General features: G+C 25.9%; 2 protein-coding genes across 3 annotated transcripts; one reads left to right on the forward strand and one right to left on the reverse strand.

Annotated features, from left to right (window-relative positions):
- Window positions 1-196: 196 nt before the first annotated feature.
- On the forward strand, window positions 197-11,865 carry LOC122502933 (acylamino-acid-releasing enzyme-like). Of its 2 annotated transcripts, none has more exons than XM_043613285.1 (14): window positions 197-313; window positions 607-707; window positions 3,736-3,953; window positions 4,071-4,234; window positions 4,321-4,469; window positions 4,666-4,930; window positions 5,244-5,389; window positions 5,499-5,670; window positions 5,740-6,003; window positions 7,401-7,538; window positions 7,895-8,115; window positions 8,297-8,376; window positions 8,563-8,790; window positions 11,041-11,865. In XM_043613285.1, the coding sequence occupies exons 2-14, from the start codon at window positions 693-695 to the stop codon at window positions 11,306-11,308; spliced, it is 2,328 nt and encodes a 775-aa protein (XP_043469220.1). In that variant the 5' UTR covers window positions 197-313; window positions 607-692; the 3' UTR covers window positions 11,309-11,865. The 2 variants fall into 2 exon arrangements, with proteins under 2 accessions (XP_043469220.1, XP_043469219.1); XM_043613284.1 differs by lacking the exon at window positions 197-313 and adding an exon at window positions 321-447.
- LOC122502934 lies at window positions 11,423-19,535 on the reverse strand. Its single transcript, XM_043613286.1, has 4 exons — window positions 19,070-19,535; window positions 18,751-18,986; window positions 18,148-18,343; window positions 11,423-13,457 (listed from the first exon to the last, which is right to left on the reverse strand). The coding sequence occupies exons 1-4, from the start codon at window positions 19,188-19,190 to the stop codon at window positions 13,021-13,023; spliced, it is 990 nt and encodes a 329-aa protein (XP_043469221.1). The 5' UTR covers window positions 19,191-19,535; the 3' UTR covers window positions 11,423-13,020.
- Window positions 19,536-19,953: the final 418 nt, after the last annotated feature.

Genomic DNA, 19,953 nt, shown 5'->3' on the forward strand with positions numbered 1-19,953 from the left:
ATATTTTAAAACTTTAATAGCAAAATTAGAAGTTGAAAATAGGTATCCCTACAACTTGTAGCTTTCTTGTGCATAGAAAATAATATCACGTGTAGCCTTTGATGACGAATGTCAAATATATCCGATCAGGTGTTTTCTTCACCGACTTGTCGCTTCGCAAACATGCTGTGCCAGAAAAAAACGGCCAATGTTATCTCAAGATTGCGATTACGGTGGTTTATTTTTGATCTCTTTGATCTTGACCTGCTCGCATCAGTCAATAGATGATGATGGAAAATTGCTGCTGGTGTTGAAGTCACTGATAAATCTAAAGGTGTCTGATACAATCGAGTTTACCAAACAGAATTAAGGCACACCTCAGACACTCAAAATTTCTCTAAAATTTTTTTTCTCTCCTTTCAATCTCTATTAAAATAGTTTTCAGTCATCAGGAGTGATTGGTGCCAGGTCTTTTAAAGTTTTCAAATTCATGCAGACTATTGTGTTTTTTTTATTTAAATAAATTTAAGTTTTTAAAATTAAATTAGTTGAAATTGAATATTGTAAATTAAATAGACAAGTGTCAGTGTCTGTGTATTATAAATTTAAGAACATTTTTCTTTTCAGATAATAGGATATTTTCATCAAGTTTATTTAAATTGTTCGATTGAACAGTCTCATGTTACTTCAATAAAAAAAAATTGGGTGTAACGATGGCAGAAAGTCAGGTGAGGAACTTTCTATATCTTCTATTTTTTATTAATATAAATATGAACAAGGTTTATTCTTTCCAATCCATCAGTTTTAATGTTTCATTTTCTCAAAAATTTATATTTTTATCCATTTTTATTTAAAAAAAATTTTTCAAACACATTTTCTGCAAACAAATTTTCTTCAATACAGAACATACCAAAAGAATTTTTAACATTAAAATGATTTAAAATAAAATAAATCATAAATATAAAGATTTTTAAATTGCAAGCACACATTTTATTTATAGACTAATTATGTTAAGAATAAATTTAAAAATCGTAATTTTTCATGTGAATCATTCTCCTTTAGTGCTAAAAGAATTTTAATTAAAAACTTCTAACACAAATGTTTTTGTTAAAAATTCATTATTTAAAACGACAAAATTAATAACGAACTACTAAAACTTTAGATAAATTCAGGTCGATTATTTTAATAATAGAATTTGTTAAAAAATTGTATGTTTAAGGTTTTTAAATGTTTCATTTAGAGTATATTTTTAGCGTTTAGAAATAATATTTATCGTTCACGTAAAAATTTAACCCATTAAAAATACTCAAAATTTAAAGTCGTTCATATTTCAACACAAAAAGGTATTGTTATACATTTATTTTTAAAAGCAAACAATTTAATAAGGTTTCCAGTTAATTGTTTTTTCATGAATAATATATTATTCATGAAAAAAACTAGAATTGTATTATCGCTAAAATCACAAAATGAAAAATCTCCAAAACTTTCTGTAGGGTTTACATTTCAGGAAAAAAGTCAGGGATTTTTGTTAAAAGTAATTGAAAAAAAAATTAAATTTTTAGAATTCATAAGAAAATTCTGAATTTTGGTGTCTTTTTTGTTTGCCTCAGAAACTTTTCATTGAATTTTAAAAGAGCTACATTTGAAATTTTCATAAATAGATGAACTTCAAAAGGTTTTAATTTAAAATTTTATAAAATTAATAAACTTCGATTTTTGAAAAATTTAATAATTCAAATTCTTCTGAAATTAGTTAAAATCTTCAATATGTATTTAATTAATTATTAAAAATAATGGATTACATATAGAACAATTTTAGTTAAAAACACAAAAAAATTAAATTTTGGAGAAGTTACAAATAATTGCAGAAATTCTATTATTTTCAAAAGTATAATAAAATATTCTTCGCAGAAATTCAATTATGTTCAAAAAAATTTTTAAATTCTGCTCTTAAAAAATTCAATTATCTTTGTAAAGCACAAAATTCTTCTCCAAAATTCAATTATTTTCAAAAATTTTAATAAAATTTTTGGCAAAATTTCAATTCAATGATTTTCAATATCTACTAAGTTAATAAAATTTTGCAAAAGAATTAAATTATTAAAAAAAAATTTTTTGGTAACATTCTACGCAACCATTTAGTTATTTTCATAAATTAATAATAAAAATTACACAAGAATTCAATGATTTATGCATTTTTTTATGAATTTCTTCGCCTTAATTCAATTATTTTCATAAATATAATAAAATTCTTCTTAGGAATTTAATTATGTTCATAAATATTAAAACTCATCGTAGAATTTCAATTATTTTTTATACAATTTTAATTGAATTCTTCGAAAAATGTAATTATTTTTAGAAATTTTATTAAAATTCGTCGTATGAATTTTATTATTCAATAAATTATTTATTATTGTATTTAAATAATTAAATTCAGGGTAGAAATTTAATTTTGATTTTCTAATAAACATTGCGATTAAAAAATGAATTTTAGTTAAAATTTTAAATAATAATTAAATATTAAAAGCATAATTATAGCATGAATTTTTAGAAATAATTAAATATTGAAAATGTGTAAAAATTAAAATCTTTGGAAATCTGGATTTTTCATACTTTTAACTAAGAATTCTGTAGACTTAATTTTTTTAAAAAAGTTCGAATTGAATTTTTTTTAAGTTATTTGAAGTTTTTATTTTCTAATATATATTTTAACTGATAAATTTCTGAATAATCGAAAACTCGTGAAATTTTATTAAAAACAAATGGATTTGAAAATTCTTAAAGAACTTTGTCAAAAATTATTATTAAAAATAATTGATTTAAAGAAGAATAAATTTTATTTGAAAATTGTAGAAAAGAATAATTGAATTGAAATGATAAATATAATTTTGAAGAATAAGTTACAGTAACAATTTACTTATATTAAAAAATAATTATTTTATCACTCTGTCATCTTCATGTTTTTGAATTACTAAAAGTTTGAATTTGACATTTTTGAAAATCTTAATTCCTATCGAAAATAATAATGATTAAATATTTATTTTCAAAATAAATATTTTAAAAAGAATAAGATCTGTCAGAAATCAATCATCATCATTTGGCCAATATTTTATTTAGATATTTTTAAAAAATTCTCATTTTGAATGTTTTACAAAAATTGGAATAACTTCTAAAATAATGAACGCTTTTTAATGATCTTAGACTTATTTTAAAGGTCATTTTTTAAAGAATGAGAATTACTTATATTTGTATATGCATTAACGTGTAATTTTTTTCTTAGAAAATGCAGGTCGTCAAACTTAGACCAAAAAACTTGAAAAAATTTGAAATAATTTTTTTGTACTAAAAACTATTCTAGAAAATTTATAAAACATGATATGATGTAGATTTTTCAAGAGAGTTCAATGAAAAAAATATATGTTTGAATTTTAAAAATTATTTTTCTGTTAATAAGATTGTTTCAAATTCTTTGAATATTTTTAGTCCAAGTTTGACGACCTGCATTTTGTAAGAAAAAAATTGCACGTTAATGCCTATAAGAAATTCTCATACTGTAAAAAATGATCTTTAAAATAAGCCCAAGATCATTAAAAAGCGTTCATTATTTTAAAAGTTATTCCAATTTTTCTAAAATATTCAAAATGAGGATTTTTTAAAAATATCTAAATAAAATACTGGCCAAATGTTTTTGTATTATCTTCATATAAATTGTGTGTATATTTTGATTGTTTAAAAACTTTTATAATTCTTTACAAGACTGACAAGATTCTGGATATATATAAGACTCTTTCGCAAAATCCAACAATAATTAAAGCCAGAATCACGTCAATTGCAAGAAATGGAATTACTATTCAGAGTCACTGGGCTCAGAAGAACTTGGAAAGACGCTCAAAACAAAAATTTATACAGGATTTTAGTCTTGATGCGGAATTAAATCCCCTGGTCGAAAGTTTTCCTGTTGATATCTCCACTGAGTATGTATTTTTACACTAAACGTACATTAATACGTTATAATAATATTAAATTATAAAATTATGTTAATGTGAATAATATAAAATTATATTAATGTGAATAATTTTCAAATTTTTCAGAATTCTGAGTACTTGCTCGGAAGATGAACAATATAAAGCAATTTTAAGACAGGTTACAGTGGACAACACTTCTAAACAATTTATCGAAATTTGGGACAGACAACATTTGGTGAAAAATTATGACCTATCCGTATATGATGCACATGGAGAAATATACACTGATGGTAAAATTTCTAAACTGAAATTAATTAGTTCTATTATCTTTTAATTATTTTTTTGTGCATGATCATACTTAACTGTTTCTGCATAGCTGAGTTCAGTTCATTTCAATTTTCTCCTGATAAGTCGAAATTACTCTACATTGCTGAGCGAAAATTGCCAAAATGCGAACCTTTCTACAAACAAAAAACCCGTGAAAAGATAGAAAAAGAAATTTATGATATGGAAGTAATATTAAAGGTACTCTATTCATATGGTCTTACATCCCAACCCACTAACCATTCTTTTACACGTAGGACAACGGATGTTTTTACATTTTTTTATAACAATTTATAAATGATTTTTTATGAAGGTAATATTTAAAGATTTTTCCTGTTTTAAAAGAATTTGATGCTGGAAAACCTGATTTTTTCATATATAAAAATTAATTTTTCAGGGAAATGAATATGTTTACAAACCGCACTGGGGTGAACAGTTAGTTGGCAAACACAAATCAGTGGTTGTAGTTCTTGACATAGCCGAGGATACAATAAAAATTAATCAATTTATTCCTGAAGATTATTTCATTGGACAAGTGACTTGGACTCCAAATGGCGAATATTTAGTTGGTGTAGCTTGGAAATGCGAAGCAAGATATTTGGGACTATATGCCTGTACAAACAGAGCAAGTTGGGTTTTTCTTTTGAAAACATCAGAATTCCGTAAGAAAAATTGTTGCTTTAATAAATATTATTTATAGAAACTATTAGCGATTATTTTAGAAGTAAAATAATAATTTTGAGGAATGTTCAGCAATTCAAACAGAAAAGCATAGAACTTGAAATTCGATTTTACCGTAACCAAGATCTGATAAAAACATTCCTTTTACATAATCTAAAACAAAAATCTATGAAAACGAGTTTTGACCAGAAAATTCTTTATTCTGTTGTGTAATTTATATGACAAGGGGAAAATTGGTAATTAAGAAGAATTCTTAACTCTTCATTTAATTTTTAATTCTTATTTAAATGTAAGGAAAAATATCAACCGATAATTGTGCTGCACGTTCTCCACGATTCAGTCCGGATGGAAAAACCCTTGTATGGTTGGAGCGAGATTTGGGAAGTACACATCATTCGTGTCACAGATTAATGCGCGTGAAGTGGGAGACAGATGAAAAAGTAAGAATACAAAATTACAAATATTAAAAAGTCAGAAAATAAAAACATTTATCAACCCCATTACAACAATGTTTTAGTTCGAAACATAATTGCTTATATTTCCTTTTAGACAGATGCACTTATCGATGTTGTTCCTGATTGCCTAACGATCGCCCATGAGAAAAAATTCTATGGAATATATACTAAGAGTTTACCTCGTCGTTGCTTTAGTAACGATTCTCTGTATGTTTTCTTGAGTTCTCCTCAAAGATACAGCATAAAATCTTATATGGTTAATCTTGGTAAGTTATAAATCTTGGAATTCTCGTAATAAAAATAACAATACTGTAATGAAATTTGTTGCTCTGCAGAAACGAAAAATATTATTGAGATTCAAAATGACGACAGCAGTTTATTTATTCTTGACGTAAGAAAAAATAGAATTGTTTTGATGAGAACATCTCTCGTTGAACCACCCCGGTTAGTTGTGGGAAGATTCGATCCTGCAGTTGAGGCTGCCGAACTTCCAAATTTACATTTGCTTGAAATTACAAAACCTCTAGTGATGCCAGAGGGAATGGAAAATCTTATTATTGAAAATACAGATTATGAGTATAATTCTAAGGAAGCAGTCAGTGAGTATTTAAAGCATCTGTGGACAATTGTCGATACAGGTTGGGCAATGTTGATAATGATTGATGGAACTTATTTAACCCTGTTTAAAAAAAAATTATTGTTTCCGTACTTTTCATTATTTTATTAGTTTTGCAAGGTATCCACCAGGTAAGTTAAGGCACTTGTATCCCATACAGCACCGAAACTTTCATAAAAATTTATTAAAGATTTTCTTGCAAAGTTTAGTGACAATTCTGTAAAGATTTAAATGTCCGACTTCAATATATGTTTATTTATTTATTTATTTATCGTCAAACTTTCTTGAAAATTTTAAATTTAGCGTGAAACATTCTAAATACTTAAATTACATTTTCTCCTTAAATAGATTTAGACGAAAATTTAATTTAGATGTTTAGGAAAGTTTCACGCTAAATAATTATTGAAGTGGAACATTTAAATTTTTACACAATTATCACAAAACTTTGCAAGGAAATCATTAATAAATTTTTATGAAACTTTTGAAAATTTTAAAATCCAAACAAAATAAGAATGAGTAACCGACACAAATCGTTGTTATAAATATTACTTTTCTGTGAAAAAAGAAGAAACACTGGATTTTTAAACTTCTATGAGGTCTCCAACAATTAGTTTTGATTCAACCATAAAAAAATTAAGATATTTTTTAAATTCAAAATATGACAGACATTGAATTTGAAAAATTGATCAATTCTCATAAAATTTGGTATCCAAGAGTTTTAAAGACTACTGATTATGAATTTAATAGCCAGTTTTCAAAAATTTAAAATGACGGATTTTGGAATGTAGCCAAGACAAATCTATAATCATGATCATTTATTTTGGCGCTATACTCTATTTCAAACCAAAAACTTGCAAAAAATTCGTAATCTAAGGCCTTTAATACCCTTACATACCAAATTTTGTGAAAATTGGTCAATTTTTTAAATTCAATGTCCCCTATTTTAAATTTTAAACCAATATTTTCATTTTTAATAGCTAAATCAATTTCAACTTTCAGGAAATTTTCGATGCTGAAGTAATATTTATTACTCTTAAATTTTGGAGCTCAATTTTTTTTTATAATTGAACCATGAAAATTTGTAACAATTTTATCACAAAAAATCAGACATGTATAAGTTACACTCGCACAGAAACTAAGTGTTCTGTATACACCAACAAAATAGACTTATTCTAAACTTTATCTCGTATAATACACTATTGGTGCATTATACCATAGTTAAAGTTGTGTTATAATGTTAGTCTAACATATATTTAATTTTATTATATTATGCTGATTTTAGAATGACAATTATATTTACGAGTACTAACTGTACGAAGGGGCTTGTCTCGTTTACTTCTGTAAATAAAAACATAAATACATTATTCAAATCTGTTTTAGAGGAATTTAATTACACATATTTTGGGAAAAAATGTACTGAAGATAAAACAATGCCATGGATTCTTATGCTTCATGGTGGACCGCACGCTTCCTACAGCAATCAATTCTCTATTGAGGCTTGCATTTTAGCCATTTTGGGTAAGCATTTTCATTTTATTTTTTAATCATACATGCCTCTAATATAGTCAAAAGCTAAATCTAATAATTTTGTCAATAAAAGTTTTATTCTGTTGCTTTTGCTATTTCGTAATTTTTAAAAGAACAATTGAAGCTCCGGATCTTAAAAGGGAACATATATACCATTTAAAATCAATGTTGCATGTGCTCTTTTAAGATCTGGAGCCTCAATTTTAAATTTTGTGGTTTTGAATGTAGAAATATAAAAGTCTTGAAGAAATGCTTCATAAAAATATAATACATGGCAATATTTAAACTTGAGTAATAAATCTTCCATTTAAAATCATATATAAATATTTAAATACAATATTTCGCAGGTTTTGGCATTGTCCGAGTGAATTACAGAGGATCCACAGGAATGGGTAAAAATACCGTTGAGTACTTACAAGGTAGAATTGGTGAAGTAGATATTTTGGATTGCGTCACTGCCACTCACGATGCTTTGAAAAAGTACCCATGGCTTGATCCAAATTATATTGGACTAAGTGGAGGTTCTTATGGAGGATTTATTGTTGCTCATCTTTGCTCTCAATATCCAGTAAGTAATTGAAAATCGTTGCAATTGTTTAGATTTTTAAAATTTATGTTCAATAATGGCAACTCCTTTTTACGACTTTGTAATAATTAATAATAATAATAATAATAATAATAATAATCCGTAAATCTTTTTAAAATAAGTAAATAGAAAACGAATATAATAGTTTTACAAAAATTTACAGGATCTGTATAGAGCAGTTGTTTCAAGAAATCCCGTGATTGATATCGCAGCTATGTATACTATATCTGATATCCCCGATTGGTAATAACAAAAGAATTATATCATTTATTTGTAATATACAAAAAGTAGTTTAACCCTCTGCTGATGCAAACGACCATTATCGTCAAAAATCTATGATGATGGAGTGGGGACAAGTTAGCATCAGCAGAAGGTTAAACATACAATAAAAATTGCGTTTAACATTTGTAGAGAATCATAAATTTATAGGTGTGCAGCTGAAACTGGAACACCTTTCCTCGAAAGATTACCACCAACAACAATGGAGACAAAATATTCAGAAGTGTACATGAAGATGTTCAATCATTCACCAATCATTCATGCTGACAAAGTCAAGGCTCCCACTTTACTTCTCCTAGGCACCAACGACTTACGAGTGCCATACTTTCAAGGGAAACTTTGGTATAATCGGTTAATAGCGAACAACACAAAGGCAAAGTGAGTTATTATTTTAATACCTATGCTTTTCATTCAATTAAAATGAAGAAGTTCCATCCATAAACATCGAGCGCACAAAACCGACCAGCGTTTTGATAAATAGCATTATATGGGATTAATGAGAAACATATTGAGAAGCTTTTAATTCGGATTCATTATTTTAGGGAAAATTAAGTTTATATTTTCTTGTTCTCAAACTTTCACTGATTAATTTTTAGCTTAAATGTATTTTTAACGATGCTGACAACAGACTTCGCACTCGATTATTAATTTTAAAAAAGTAGCTTTCAAACTAAAAAAAGTAGTAAAAATGTAGCCATCGAAAAATTAAACTTGACGACCAAAAATACTCAAAAAAAAAAATAAATAAATAAAAAAAAAAAAAAAAAAAAAAAAAAAAAAAAAATACTCGTTTGGAACACTTCACAAAACTGACAAAAATTCCTCTTTTTTTATTTTCCTGACTTTTTCCTAATTTTCATCAAAATTATTAACTTCTTTCTTACCCTGCTGATAAATTGAATTCCTGCAAACAAATTTTATTATTCATCAAAGAATTGAAATATTTATAAAAATAATTTAATTTTATAAAAAATTTTAAATAATTGATTTCTTTCGACTAATTTTATGCAAATTCTAATTTAAATAATTGAATTCCTCATGAACTTTTATTATTCATAAGAAGAATTGAATTCTTACCAAGATTTTTACAAAAAATTTTGTAAATAATTGAATTCTGTTTCGAAATTTTATGAAAATAGTAGATATTGAAACTCATTGAATTGCGAAAAGTTTTTAAGAATAATTCAATTTTACAAAGAATTCTATTAAAATTTTTGACAATAGTTGAATGACTGTGTGGCATTTTATTAAATTTTTTTGAAAATAATTGAATTTCTAAAAAGCATTTTATTATTCATGAAAATAATTGAATTCTTGTGAACAATAATTTTATTAGAATTCTTTTAAATAATTGAATTTCCAAGAAGAAATTTATTACTTATAAAAATAATTGGATTCTTCTGATAAATATTGTTATTTATGAAAATAATTGAATTTTGCAAAGAATTGTATTAAAATGCCTGAAAATAATTGAATTTTTGAAAATAATTTTGTTATAAATCGACATAATTAAATTCTTTTAAAGAATTATTTATGTAAATAATTAATTTCTTGGGAAGAATTCTATTAAAATCTAAAAGATTAATTGAATTATTTCAAAAAAATTTAATTAAAATTGTATATAAAATAATTGATTTTTTCGAGGAATTGAAATTAAATTTTTAAGAATAATTACATTTTTTGAGCAATTCCTGTAAAATTGTATTAAAAATAATTGAAATCCTGCTATAAATTTTATTATTAATGAATAGTTATTATTTTTATTATTATTTATTGAATAGTTATTAAAATTTTCAAAAATAATTGAATTCCTGAGAAGAATTTTACTATTTATGAAAATATTAAGTAGTAGAATTTATCATTCGGTAAAAGATAATATTAAATGTCAAGAAATTTATCAATCCTCCAACTCAAATATTTTTTTTTTTATTTTTTAATATTTGACTTGTGGAGGATAAATGTATGATAAATATAAATTTGAAACTAAATAAATAAAATAATAAAAAAAAATAATAATAAAAAAAAATAAATAAATAAAAAAAAAATAAATAAAAAAAATAAAAAATAAATAAATAAAAAATAAAAAAAAAAATAAAAATTATTATAAATTATTATTATTATTATTATTATTATTATTATAAATTTTTTATTAAATAAAATAAAAATAATAATAAATAAATTTGAAAATATAAATTTCTATAAATTTGATAAATTTCTTGACATTTAATATTTATGAAAATAATTTAATTATTGCGAAAAATTTTATTAAAATATTTAAAAAGAATTGAATTTCTGTGGACAATTTTATTATTTATGAAAATAATTGAATTCTTCCTTAATATTTTGTCAAAATTTTTTTAAAAAAATTGAATTTCCATAAAAAATGTTATTATTAATGAAAGTACCTAATTGAATTATTGTGAAGAATTGATTTTTTTCGAAATTTTTTTGAAAATGCTATCCTAAATTAATTGAATTCCTGTAGCATAACGTAAAAAAAGTAGTAAATAGTAGGTGTTAGTAGATATGAGTGCGAAGCCTATGCCAAAATTCCTTGTCTGTTTCTAATGATGGAATATTTTTTATTAAGAAAAGAACCATTCTAATTATTTACTGTAATTCATGCAGGATGCTCATTTACAAGGACAACCACACTTTAGCAAGCGATCCAGTAGAAATGGATAGTGTGATAAACGGTGCTCTCTGGTTCATAGAGAATAATTCTACGTTTAATCAATCAGACGAGGAAATTACCGTCATTGTCACAGCTCCTGAGGAGGAGGTCAAAGAGGAAATTGTTGAAGAGAAGCCAGTGGAAAAGGTCGAGGAAAAGGTCGAAAAAAAAGAAGAAGAGAAGGAGGCGAAACCTAAAAAACCAATTCAGAAGAAAAAGTAGATATTTCGTGTTTCATATACCAAACGAATTAAAAAAAACATCTAAGATTCCTCAAATCACAAAATATGTTTTGACGAATAATAAAATAAAAATGTTAATTCAAAAACTAATAAATTTTAATATTGTGAAACAACACTGATGTTTATTTATTTTTTTTTGTATAAAACAATTTACATTGATGGACAATAGTAATAATGTGTTTAAAATTATTGTACGTTTGTATTATGGAAAATATTTCTCAAATTCCAACCTTAAGAATTAGTTTTTATATAAAATACTCGTGTAAAAATATGTTTTTTTGGTACGTAGAAAATTACAAAAGTCCAAATAATTTTTTGGTTATTCCATCCAATTCATTGAGTCGAATTTTTTTATTCTTATCACGAATAAAGATCTTGAATTGCACATTTCTTTTTGCGCAGTACTCTAAAAACTACTTTGTTCTGCCCTTTTTATTTTTTTTTCTTTATAAAATGTAATATAAGTTACATCACAATGTTTGATACGAAAAGGCTGCTGCTGCTTTGAATAAAATAACTATATGTACAAAAATACTCTAATACTACTCACATCCATTCACTTAATTCTCAACCACAACCATACAATTCTTATTTTAAAGTTTGTCTAATAATAATAAATTAAAAACAGAAAGAAATGGAATTAAGTTTTGGCCGTTAGAAAACAACTTTCCAGACATTTAAAAAAGACCTGTCTGATTTTATTAATAAATATTATTCTTAGCAGTATTGTCTAATCTTGTCAAAGATTAATTTTAAGACTATACAAAAACAGTAGAAACAAAATAATGCTAAAATGCTTCTAATTTCTCTTATTCTCTTTGATAATATATTGTGTAAAATACTTTAGAAACATTTCGCATTCTTTTACTTTAAAAAATAAGCTTTTCTTGTCTAAAACTCGTTTCATATAATTTGTATTTTTTTATTTTGTCACTTTTCCTACCTTAACAGGCGCATATTAAGTTCCCCCTTATAGCCCAGCCTTTCACAATAAAGTACTCATTATTACCCTAGGGAAATAATGGTCACATTATTGACCTTACTCACAGGTCGATAAAGTACTCATTATTCCCCGAGGGCAATAATGGACACTTTTTTGACCTAGACAAAAAGAAGAAACTTAGTATGCATCGGCATAAGAATCGTTCAATATTCTTTGAAATGAAATCAAAGATGAAAATTTAAAAGTAGATTTAGCCACTTTTTAAACTACGATTCATAGTTTCTTCGGTAGGAAAATTAAAAGATTTACGTCACATACAAGTTATGTAAAACTAGTCACAAGAAAAGTTCACACTCACTGTCAACCTGCAAATAAGTATTGAAACCTAGATTACTTAGGTCTGTGTATAATTTTTTAGGGGTTTTGATAACAAGCCAAAAATGCGTGATTCTGTTTCTATTCAGCTGAAAAAAAAGTTGCACTGGATTCCAAAAAAAGATGCTTTCTACACGAATCAAAAAAAGATGATTCTTGTAATCAACGATAAAAGCTTATTCAGATAAATCAATGTATTCCTCAGTTAAAGCCATTTGAGGAAATATAAAAATGTAACCGATACAAAACAAAAAAAATCAATATTTTCCAACACATTTGGAATATTTATCAAAAACCAAATTTTAAATAAATGCACGGAGTTCTCTTTTTTTCTCCGCGTATAACATAATAAATTAGAAGTTACGGAAATTGAATTACAAAATAGCAGTATTGGACTGTTGTGGGAAAAGTGAATCGTAACTTGGTGGTAAATCTTTATCTTGAACTCCAGAAGAGACTGAAGATTGCAACATGGGAGCTGTTGGTGCAGCAGGAGTTCTTTCATTATCGGCAGTTGAAGTTGGTCTGTTTGCAGTTGGTCCAGCGCAATCTGCAGACCAACACAATTTTTTGTGCTTCTTACATATCCAAAGGCATGTGACAAAGAGAATAAAGCAGAGGAATATTGTTGTCACGGCACCGACAGTGACTTTAGTACCTGTGCCATCGTTTTCTATACTTCGCACACATTCCTTTTCGTCATCACAACCTTCTATGGCACAATTTTGATACCCATCACAAATGTAATCCTTCCAAATACAAATTTCATGGGTCACTTGACGAAAGTTCTTTCGATCCACTTTCGAACATTCTGAAGGAAAAATTTGCTTTTTTTAATGCTTGGTAAAATAAAAGCATAGGTGGTGAATGATTATGTATCACGTTTTTTTCTACAATAATAATACTTTAGCAATTCCCTACTCCCGTTTCTATTGGGTCGAACAAATGAATGGCTTTATGTACCTACTCCCTGTCAGCTTATCAAAATATAATGAATAAGGTGCCGTTGGAAACGTAATTAAATTACCTTTCGATCCATCGATAACAGAATAAAATTCAACAAAAATTTAGTTACAGTCGATTAAAGATAAAATTTCATGAAAATTTTGATGATTTTTAAACACTGAGTAACTTCTACTATTTGTTTCTACATCAAACAGTTAAAAATGTTTAAGTTTTAATTTTTATTGATAGTCTATATCATTAGGGTCAGACCAGCTCAACTGTGTTAAAAAAATTTCATTGATTTTCTAAAATGCTAAAACTTTTATGAAAATCTGTAGTTCACAACAAAACAAAAAAACACTTTTAACCTTTTTTGAAATTTTAAATTTTTGTTATTTTTTTGCATTAACAAAATATTACAACATTTTTTTTAAAAATTAATAACTCAAAAGCCGTTTACAATAAATTAATGAAACTTATAACACTGATTACACAAAATTGTTCACTCTTTCAAATGAAAATATTTGCATGATTGTAAATTTAAAAATTCCATATTTTTAATAACAATATTATAAACAATTTGAATTATTTATGTGTTCTACCCCTTCAATTGCAATGAAACTCATAGGAAGTGTACTCAGTAGTCTCTATGAGTCTCGTTGCAATTGGAGGGGTAGAACACTTAAATAATTAAAATTGTTTATAAAATTATTATTAAAAACATGGAATTTTTAAATATACAATCTAGCAAATATTTTCATTTGAAAGAGTGGACAATTTTGTGTAATTATTATAAGTGTTATTAATTTATTGTAAAGAACGGCTTTTGAGTAATTAATTTTAAAGTTGTAATATTTTGTTAATGCGAAAAAAGGTTAAAAGTGTTTTTTTGTTTTGTTGTCAACTATAGATTTTCATAAAAGTTTTAGCATTTTAGAAAATCAATGAAATTTTTTTAACACAGTTGAGCTGGTTTGACCCATTAAGAAAATTTTAAGCCCTTGTGGATCTCGATTGAATTAAAAATGTCAATTCTACACTAGATTTAGTAAAAACGAAACTACTTTTTTCATTTTTAGTATCCCTTCAATATTTGCAGCAAAAATTAACAATTAACTATATGTAATATTTTGAATTAACTATAATAATTTGAATGTTCTTTCATTCTTTCATTCATTCACTTTTTCTGTCCCTCACACTCTGAAGTTGTCTTTTGTGTATTCTTTTGTTTTTGGTTATCTTTAGATAGATTGTATATTATAATATTATGTTATAATTATTTTTATTTTATAATTAATGCAAAATTGTAATGACAAATAGAAATCATCAGAATTTTTTTCACTTCTTTTCATTAAAAGACTAAAATTTTGTTAAATATTATGTTTTGACAAATTAAAATTATGCAGATTTTTGTTCTTTACTTCTAAGCAAAATTAGAAAATTGTTAAACAACTGTGATTAAGAAATAGAAAATTGATTTATTTTGCATTACACCGTCCGACACGGTTTTGCACCCATGAACGAATCAAGGATTTTCGGAAACTAGGGTTAAAAAAAAAGATACCCGTGTCTAGCCATTTTTCGAGATTACGACCCTATTTCGATTTATTTAAAAAAATACCAATAAAACTAAAAAATTTTGGATTTTTTTTAAAATTAATCGTTGATTAATTGTAGTATCATTTTACAGCCTACTATTTTCAATTTTTCACCACAACCCTTATCTCAAAACCTACCCCTATACTAAATCAATATATTGAATACTGCCCTATAATTTTTGGAATTGTATAAAACTTCGTATTTAAGGGTTTTTGGGGTCGCTAATTACAAATCTGAAGTCAGTTTTTAATAATTCAAAATGGCGTGTCCAAAATGGCGGACAAATTAAAAAAATCATACAATTTTTATAAAACTTGATAACCACGGTATTTCGGACTTGCGGAATATAAATTTGCTAATTTTTAATGCCAAACCGCGGTTGTTTTCTTTCCATAATATAATTTTTAGTAAATTAATACCCTAGCACAAGATTTACGCGTTAACGATTTTTAAAATAAAATAATAAAATTTTCGGTATATTATAAATTTCAATTTCATAAAAGACTACATTTCTTTTATTTGTCAGAAATTTTTAATTTCACACAATTACTTAACTACAAATTAATATTTCGCAAGTCTGAAATACCGTGGTTATCAAATTTTATAAAAATTGCATGATTTTTTTAATTTGTCCGCCATTTTGAATTTCTAAAAACTGACTTCAGATTTGTAATTAGCGACCCCAAAAACCCTTAAATACGAGGTTTTATAAAATTCCAAAAATTATAGGGCAGTATTCAATATATTGATTTAGCTTAGGGGTAAGTTAGAGATAAGGGTTGGGGTGAAAAATTAAAAACAGTAGGCTTTAAAATGATATTACAATATTAATCAACGATTAATTTTTTAAAAAATTCAAAAATCTTTAGTTTTATTAGTATTTTTTTAAATAAATCTAAATAGGGGTAGTTTTGGGGTTGACGGTTGGACCTGAAATATTAGTAAGGGTATGTTTAATAGTCCCAATAACGTTTAAACAATTTTTAAATAAAAATTTCCCATTATTCTAGATTTTTTGCAATACAATTGGTTACCTTCTATTTAAGGGTTGTTTTCACCCCTAAAAACCGTAAACGACTTGATCTCGAAAAATGGCCAGACATGGGTATCTTTTTTTTTAGATCTAGTTTTCGAAAATCCTGGGTTCGTTCATCGTTCATGGGTGCAAGAAAAAGTTTAATTTTGTCGGACGGTCTTATTTTTGTTTATGAATCACAATTTTTTTAACAAAATTATTATATTATTTTGTTTTAGAAAAAGAAGAAAAATATTTGCATAATTCCTATTTTTAATCTTATATTTGGAACAGGATTTTCCAAAGGAATTAAGACATTCAAAAATTTCAAATTCAAACCTTTTTTAAATTAAACAACTTATAATAATTAAAGATGACCGAGAGATAAAATCATTATTTTATATTATAAAAATATTGTTACTCAAACTTCATCAAAATTATTTTCATCATTTTAATATAATTATTATTTTCTAGAATTTTAAATTATTTTTTATGCAAAAATAATAATTGAATTCTTTAAAATATTTTTATTAAATTTGTGAAAATAATTGAATTTCTGTGAAATTGTTATTATTTATGAAAACAATGAAATGTTTGCATACAATTTTATTAAATTTTTTTTTAAATAATTGAATTCTTTTTGGGAAATTTTATTAAAATTATTGTAGATATTGAAAATCATTGAAATTAGAAAAATTCATTTTATTTTTGAAAATAATTGAAATTAGGACAAGAATTTTTTTGACATTTATGAAAATAATTGAACTTTGGAGAAGAATTTTGTTATTTATAAAGATAATTGGTATTTTTACGAGATTTTTTTTTTAAATTTTGAACACAGTTGAATTTTATAAGAATTTTATTTTTTTGAAAATAATTGAATTTCTGCAATTATTTGTAATTTCTGCAAAATTGAATTTTTTTAATGTTTTCAACAAAAATTTAAATGTGAAAATTTTTAAAATCACTAATCAAGGGTTTTTGGAGTCTATGGTTTTGCATCCAATGTCAGTTTTTTCAATTTTAAAATGGCGGACAAGTTTTTTAAAAATCGATCAAATTCGTTTAAAATTCGTTACTCGGGGGTCCGTCATATTGGATCCGCCATTTTGAAATTTTAAAAACTGACATAGGATTCGAAATCCTCGACGCCAGAAACCCTTGATTAATGATTTTAGTAATTTTAGCGCTTAACTAAATTTATTGTTTGAATTTTTGCTGCAAATGTTGAAGGGATACTAAAAATGAAAAAAGTAGTTTCGTTGTTGACCTCTCAATTCTAACAATGAAGAGTGAAATCTTATAATTTAAAAAGAATTCTAATACCATGTATTTTTAATGGAAAAATAGGCAGTGTTCTCAATATTGCTGTGTATTACGTGCTACTGAGGTAACAATTTGGATAAATTATTTAATTTAATTAAATGACGTTTTATGAAAATGGAATTTGGGCTATATTTTTGTGACAATAAACCACATTAACACAGTGAGCCAGGGACGCTGATTTTTTGGCCAAAATTCAAAAAGTTAAAATATTTCCTCGAAACTTGTTACTCGGGGGTTTCTGGGGTCGCTTATTCTGAATCTGATATCACTTTTAGGAAATTCAAGATGGTGGATCTAACATGACTGACGTCAAAATTTAAAACTAATTGGATTGGCTTATGACTTGCAAATTTTTTTGTTTAAATGTTTAAGAGGAAAAAATTATAAAAATAAGCATTGTACCGTAAAACCCCTTGATCACTTGACATGGAATCGCTCATATACTTGCATTTTGTTTAAAATAAAAAAATCATTTGAGTAAAATCTAGAAATGGACTTTTGGCCACTTTTGGTAGATTCTGGCCCACTGTGCACAAATATGATAATATATATCACCAGTTAGAGGGTGAAAAAATCATACTTTCGTTCTTTTGAAAATAATTTGACATAAACTTACTGATATTTGGAGTGTAGACTATAGACAACCTGAGCTCTTCATTTACTATTGGCTCTTCAGAAATATAAATATATGTGTCTAGCTTCCCTTGAGAGTCATATTCAGAAAAATAATGATTTGATACTTCAAAATCTTTTTTTACACGATTTATTGAGCCGCACCATTTATCTGACCAATCTTTGTCTTTACTCTTAAACTGAAAAAAGGCAAATGATTAATTTAAACATTAAAATAAAACTAATTTGTTTGTTATAAACCAAATAAGGTCAGTAATAATTATTTCTCTCAACAAGGGGACAAAAAATATACCAAACAACAAATTAAAATGTGTTAAAATTTATATTAACAATGTATTAATACTCAAATTTTTTACAGTTTTTGATTCTTGTGTAGAAAATATATTAAATATTATAATATTATTATAATTTTACTTTTCAGCTCTATAAAAAACGTTGACAATTTAGAACAAAAAAATTTCTTATCCAAACCGTTTTCAGAAGTAAGAAATTAAAACAAATGAAGGCTTAGTATCGAAAATTAATTCCCGTCATTACCAGTAATTAATTTTCAAGAAGTTTCTAGTGAGTTGAATTTTTAATTTACCTTTACATAATCTTTGCATTGTCCGTCTTCCCATTTTCGGAAATTTAATTCTTGAATGACAGCAAATAATCCCATTTCTTTCTGCTTCGTTTTAATTGTAAACTTGCACTGTTTACCACTGTGGGTGATTTTCATTGTGTAAGGTCTAACAATAATAGCCGAACTGTCAAAACTTTCTATTTTCATGCCAATAGACCTGTTGAGAGGATGGCAAATCTCTTCTTGTTCCAAAGAACCTGACATCCCACAGAATTTAGTTTTAGAAAAATAAATCAACAAATCCACTCCACAAATTGTTAAAAATTTAATAATTACTTACAAAATTTGTAATTTCCTTCCATTGAACATTGTCTTTGCCATAAAACTTGTTCAGAACAATGAATCATTAACAATAGAACGTAAATGAATTCTGACTCCAGAAATGAACGTAGTACTAACATATTAAATTGTCATAATAAACATTCCATCAAGTTAAATACTGCTAGCACTCGGAGATTAAAATGCTATTTACACCTTTTATTGAGTCAGGTAATGTTTAGTAAAAATTATTTACTATCAAATAGTATAAAAAGTTATTAATTTCTAAAATCCTTAGTATATTTAAAAAAAGAGCAAACTACACAAGTTCGAAATATTCTTGAAAATGGCAATTTTTTTATTTTCTTTCAAATATAAAAACAAGATTTTGTAAATTTACCGTACTGAGTACAAGAGAATTGAAAAAGTAAATATTATTCACTATGGTGAATTTACAAGATCCCTTCATATATGTATTTGCCCTCTTAACCTCTGAAATGCCAAACAGAATTCATAAGTTTAAGGTACTATTACAATAATAATATTCTGCTTTTCGGGCCACTGTGTCGGGACGTAAGCAGAAACGGAAAACGTTAAGATAAGAATTCTGTATTAAAATGATTTCTATTGAATCGAAAGTTTCTATTGGTTAATTCACGAGGATCTTAATTTCCTTCATCTCATACATTTAGGGCCAAAGCAGAATGAATACGGATACGGGAACAGGACATGCAAAAGAAAATGACAGATGGTGTCTGTGTCCTTTTCTTTCCAATGCCCTGTTCCTGTATCCGTATTCATTCTGCAAGACGCAATGCTAAACGAGCAAAATTCACAAAAATGCAATTCGTCTCGCAATTCGTAAAAATGACATTTCGCTAGAGTGAAAATCGTAAAAATATATCG

The sequence above is a fragment of the Leptopilina heterotoma genome, unplaced genomic scaffold (genome assembly GCF_015476425.1).
Source record: "Leptopilina heterotoma isolate Lh14 unplaced genomic scaffold, ASM1547642v1 Lhet_24, whole genome shotgun sequence".
NCBI classification, from domain to species: Eukaryota; Metazoa; Arthropoda; class Insecta; order Hymenoptera; family Figitidae; genus Leptopilina; species Leptopilina heterotoma.

Excerpts from the sequence above, each read along its gene's own strand:
- LOC122502934 (XM_043613286.1), bottom strand. The coding sequence starts at position 19,190 with ATGTTAGTACTACGTTCATTTCTGGAGTCAGAATTCATTTACGTTCTA. Across the intron at positions 18,987-19,069 it reads GGAAGGAAATTACAAATTTT|GTTCTTTGGAACAAGAAGAG; the intron begins GTAAGTAATTAT and ends GTGGGATGTCAG. Across the intron at positions 13,458-18,147 it reads AGTCTACACTCCAAATATCA|AATGTTCGAAAGTGGATCGA; the intron begins GTAAGTTTATGT and ends TTTTTCCTTCAG.
- LOC122502933 (XM_043613285.1), top strand. Across the intron at positions 4,931-5,243 it reads TTTGAAAACATCAGAATTCC|GAAAAATATCAACCGATAAT; the intron begins GTAAGAAAAATT and ends TTTAAATGTAAG. Across the intron at positions 8,116-8,296 it reads ATCTTTGCTCTCAATATCCA|GATCTGTATAGAGCAGTTGT; the intron begins GTAAGTAATTGA and ends AAAAATTTACAG.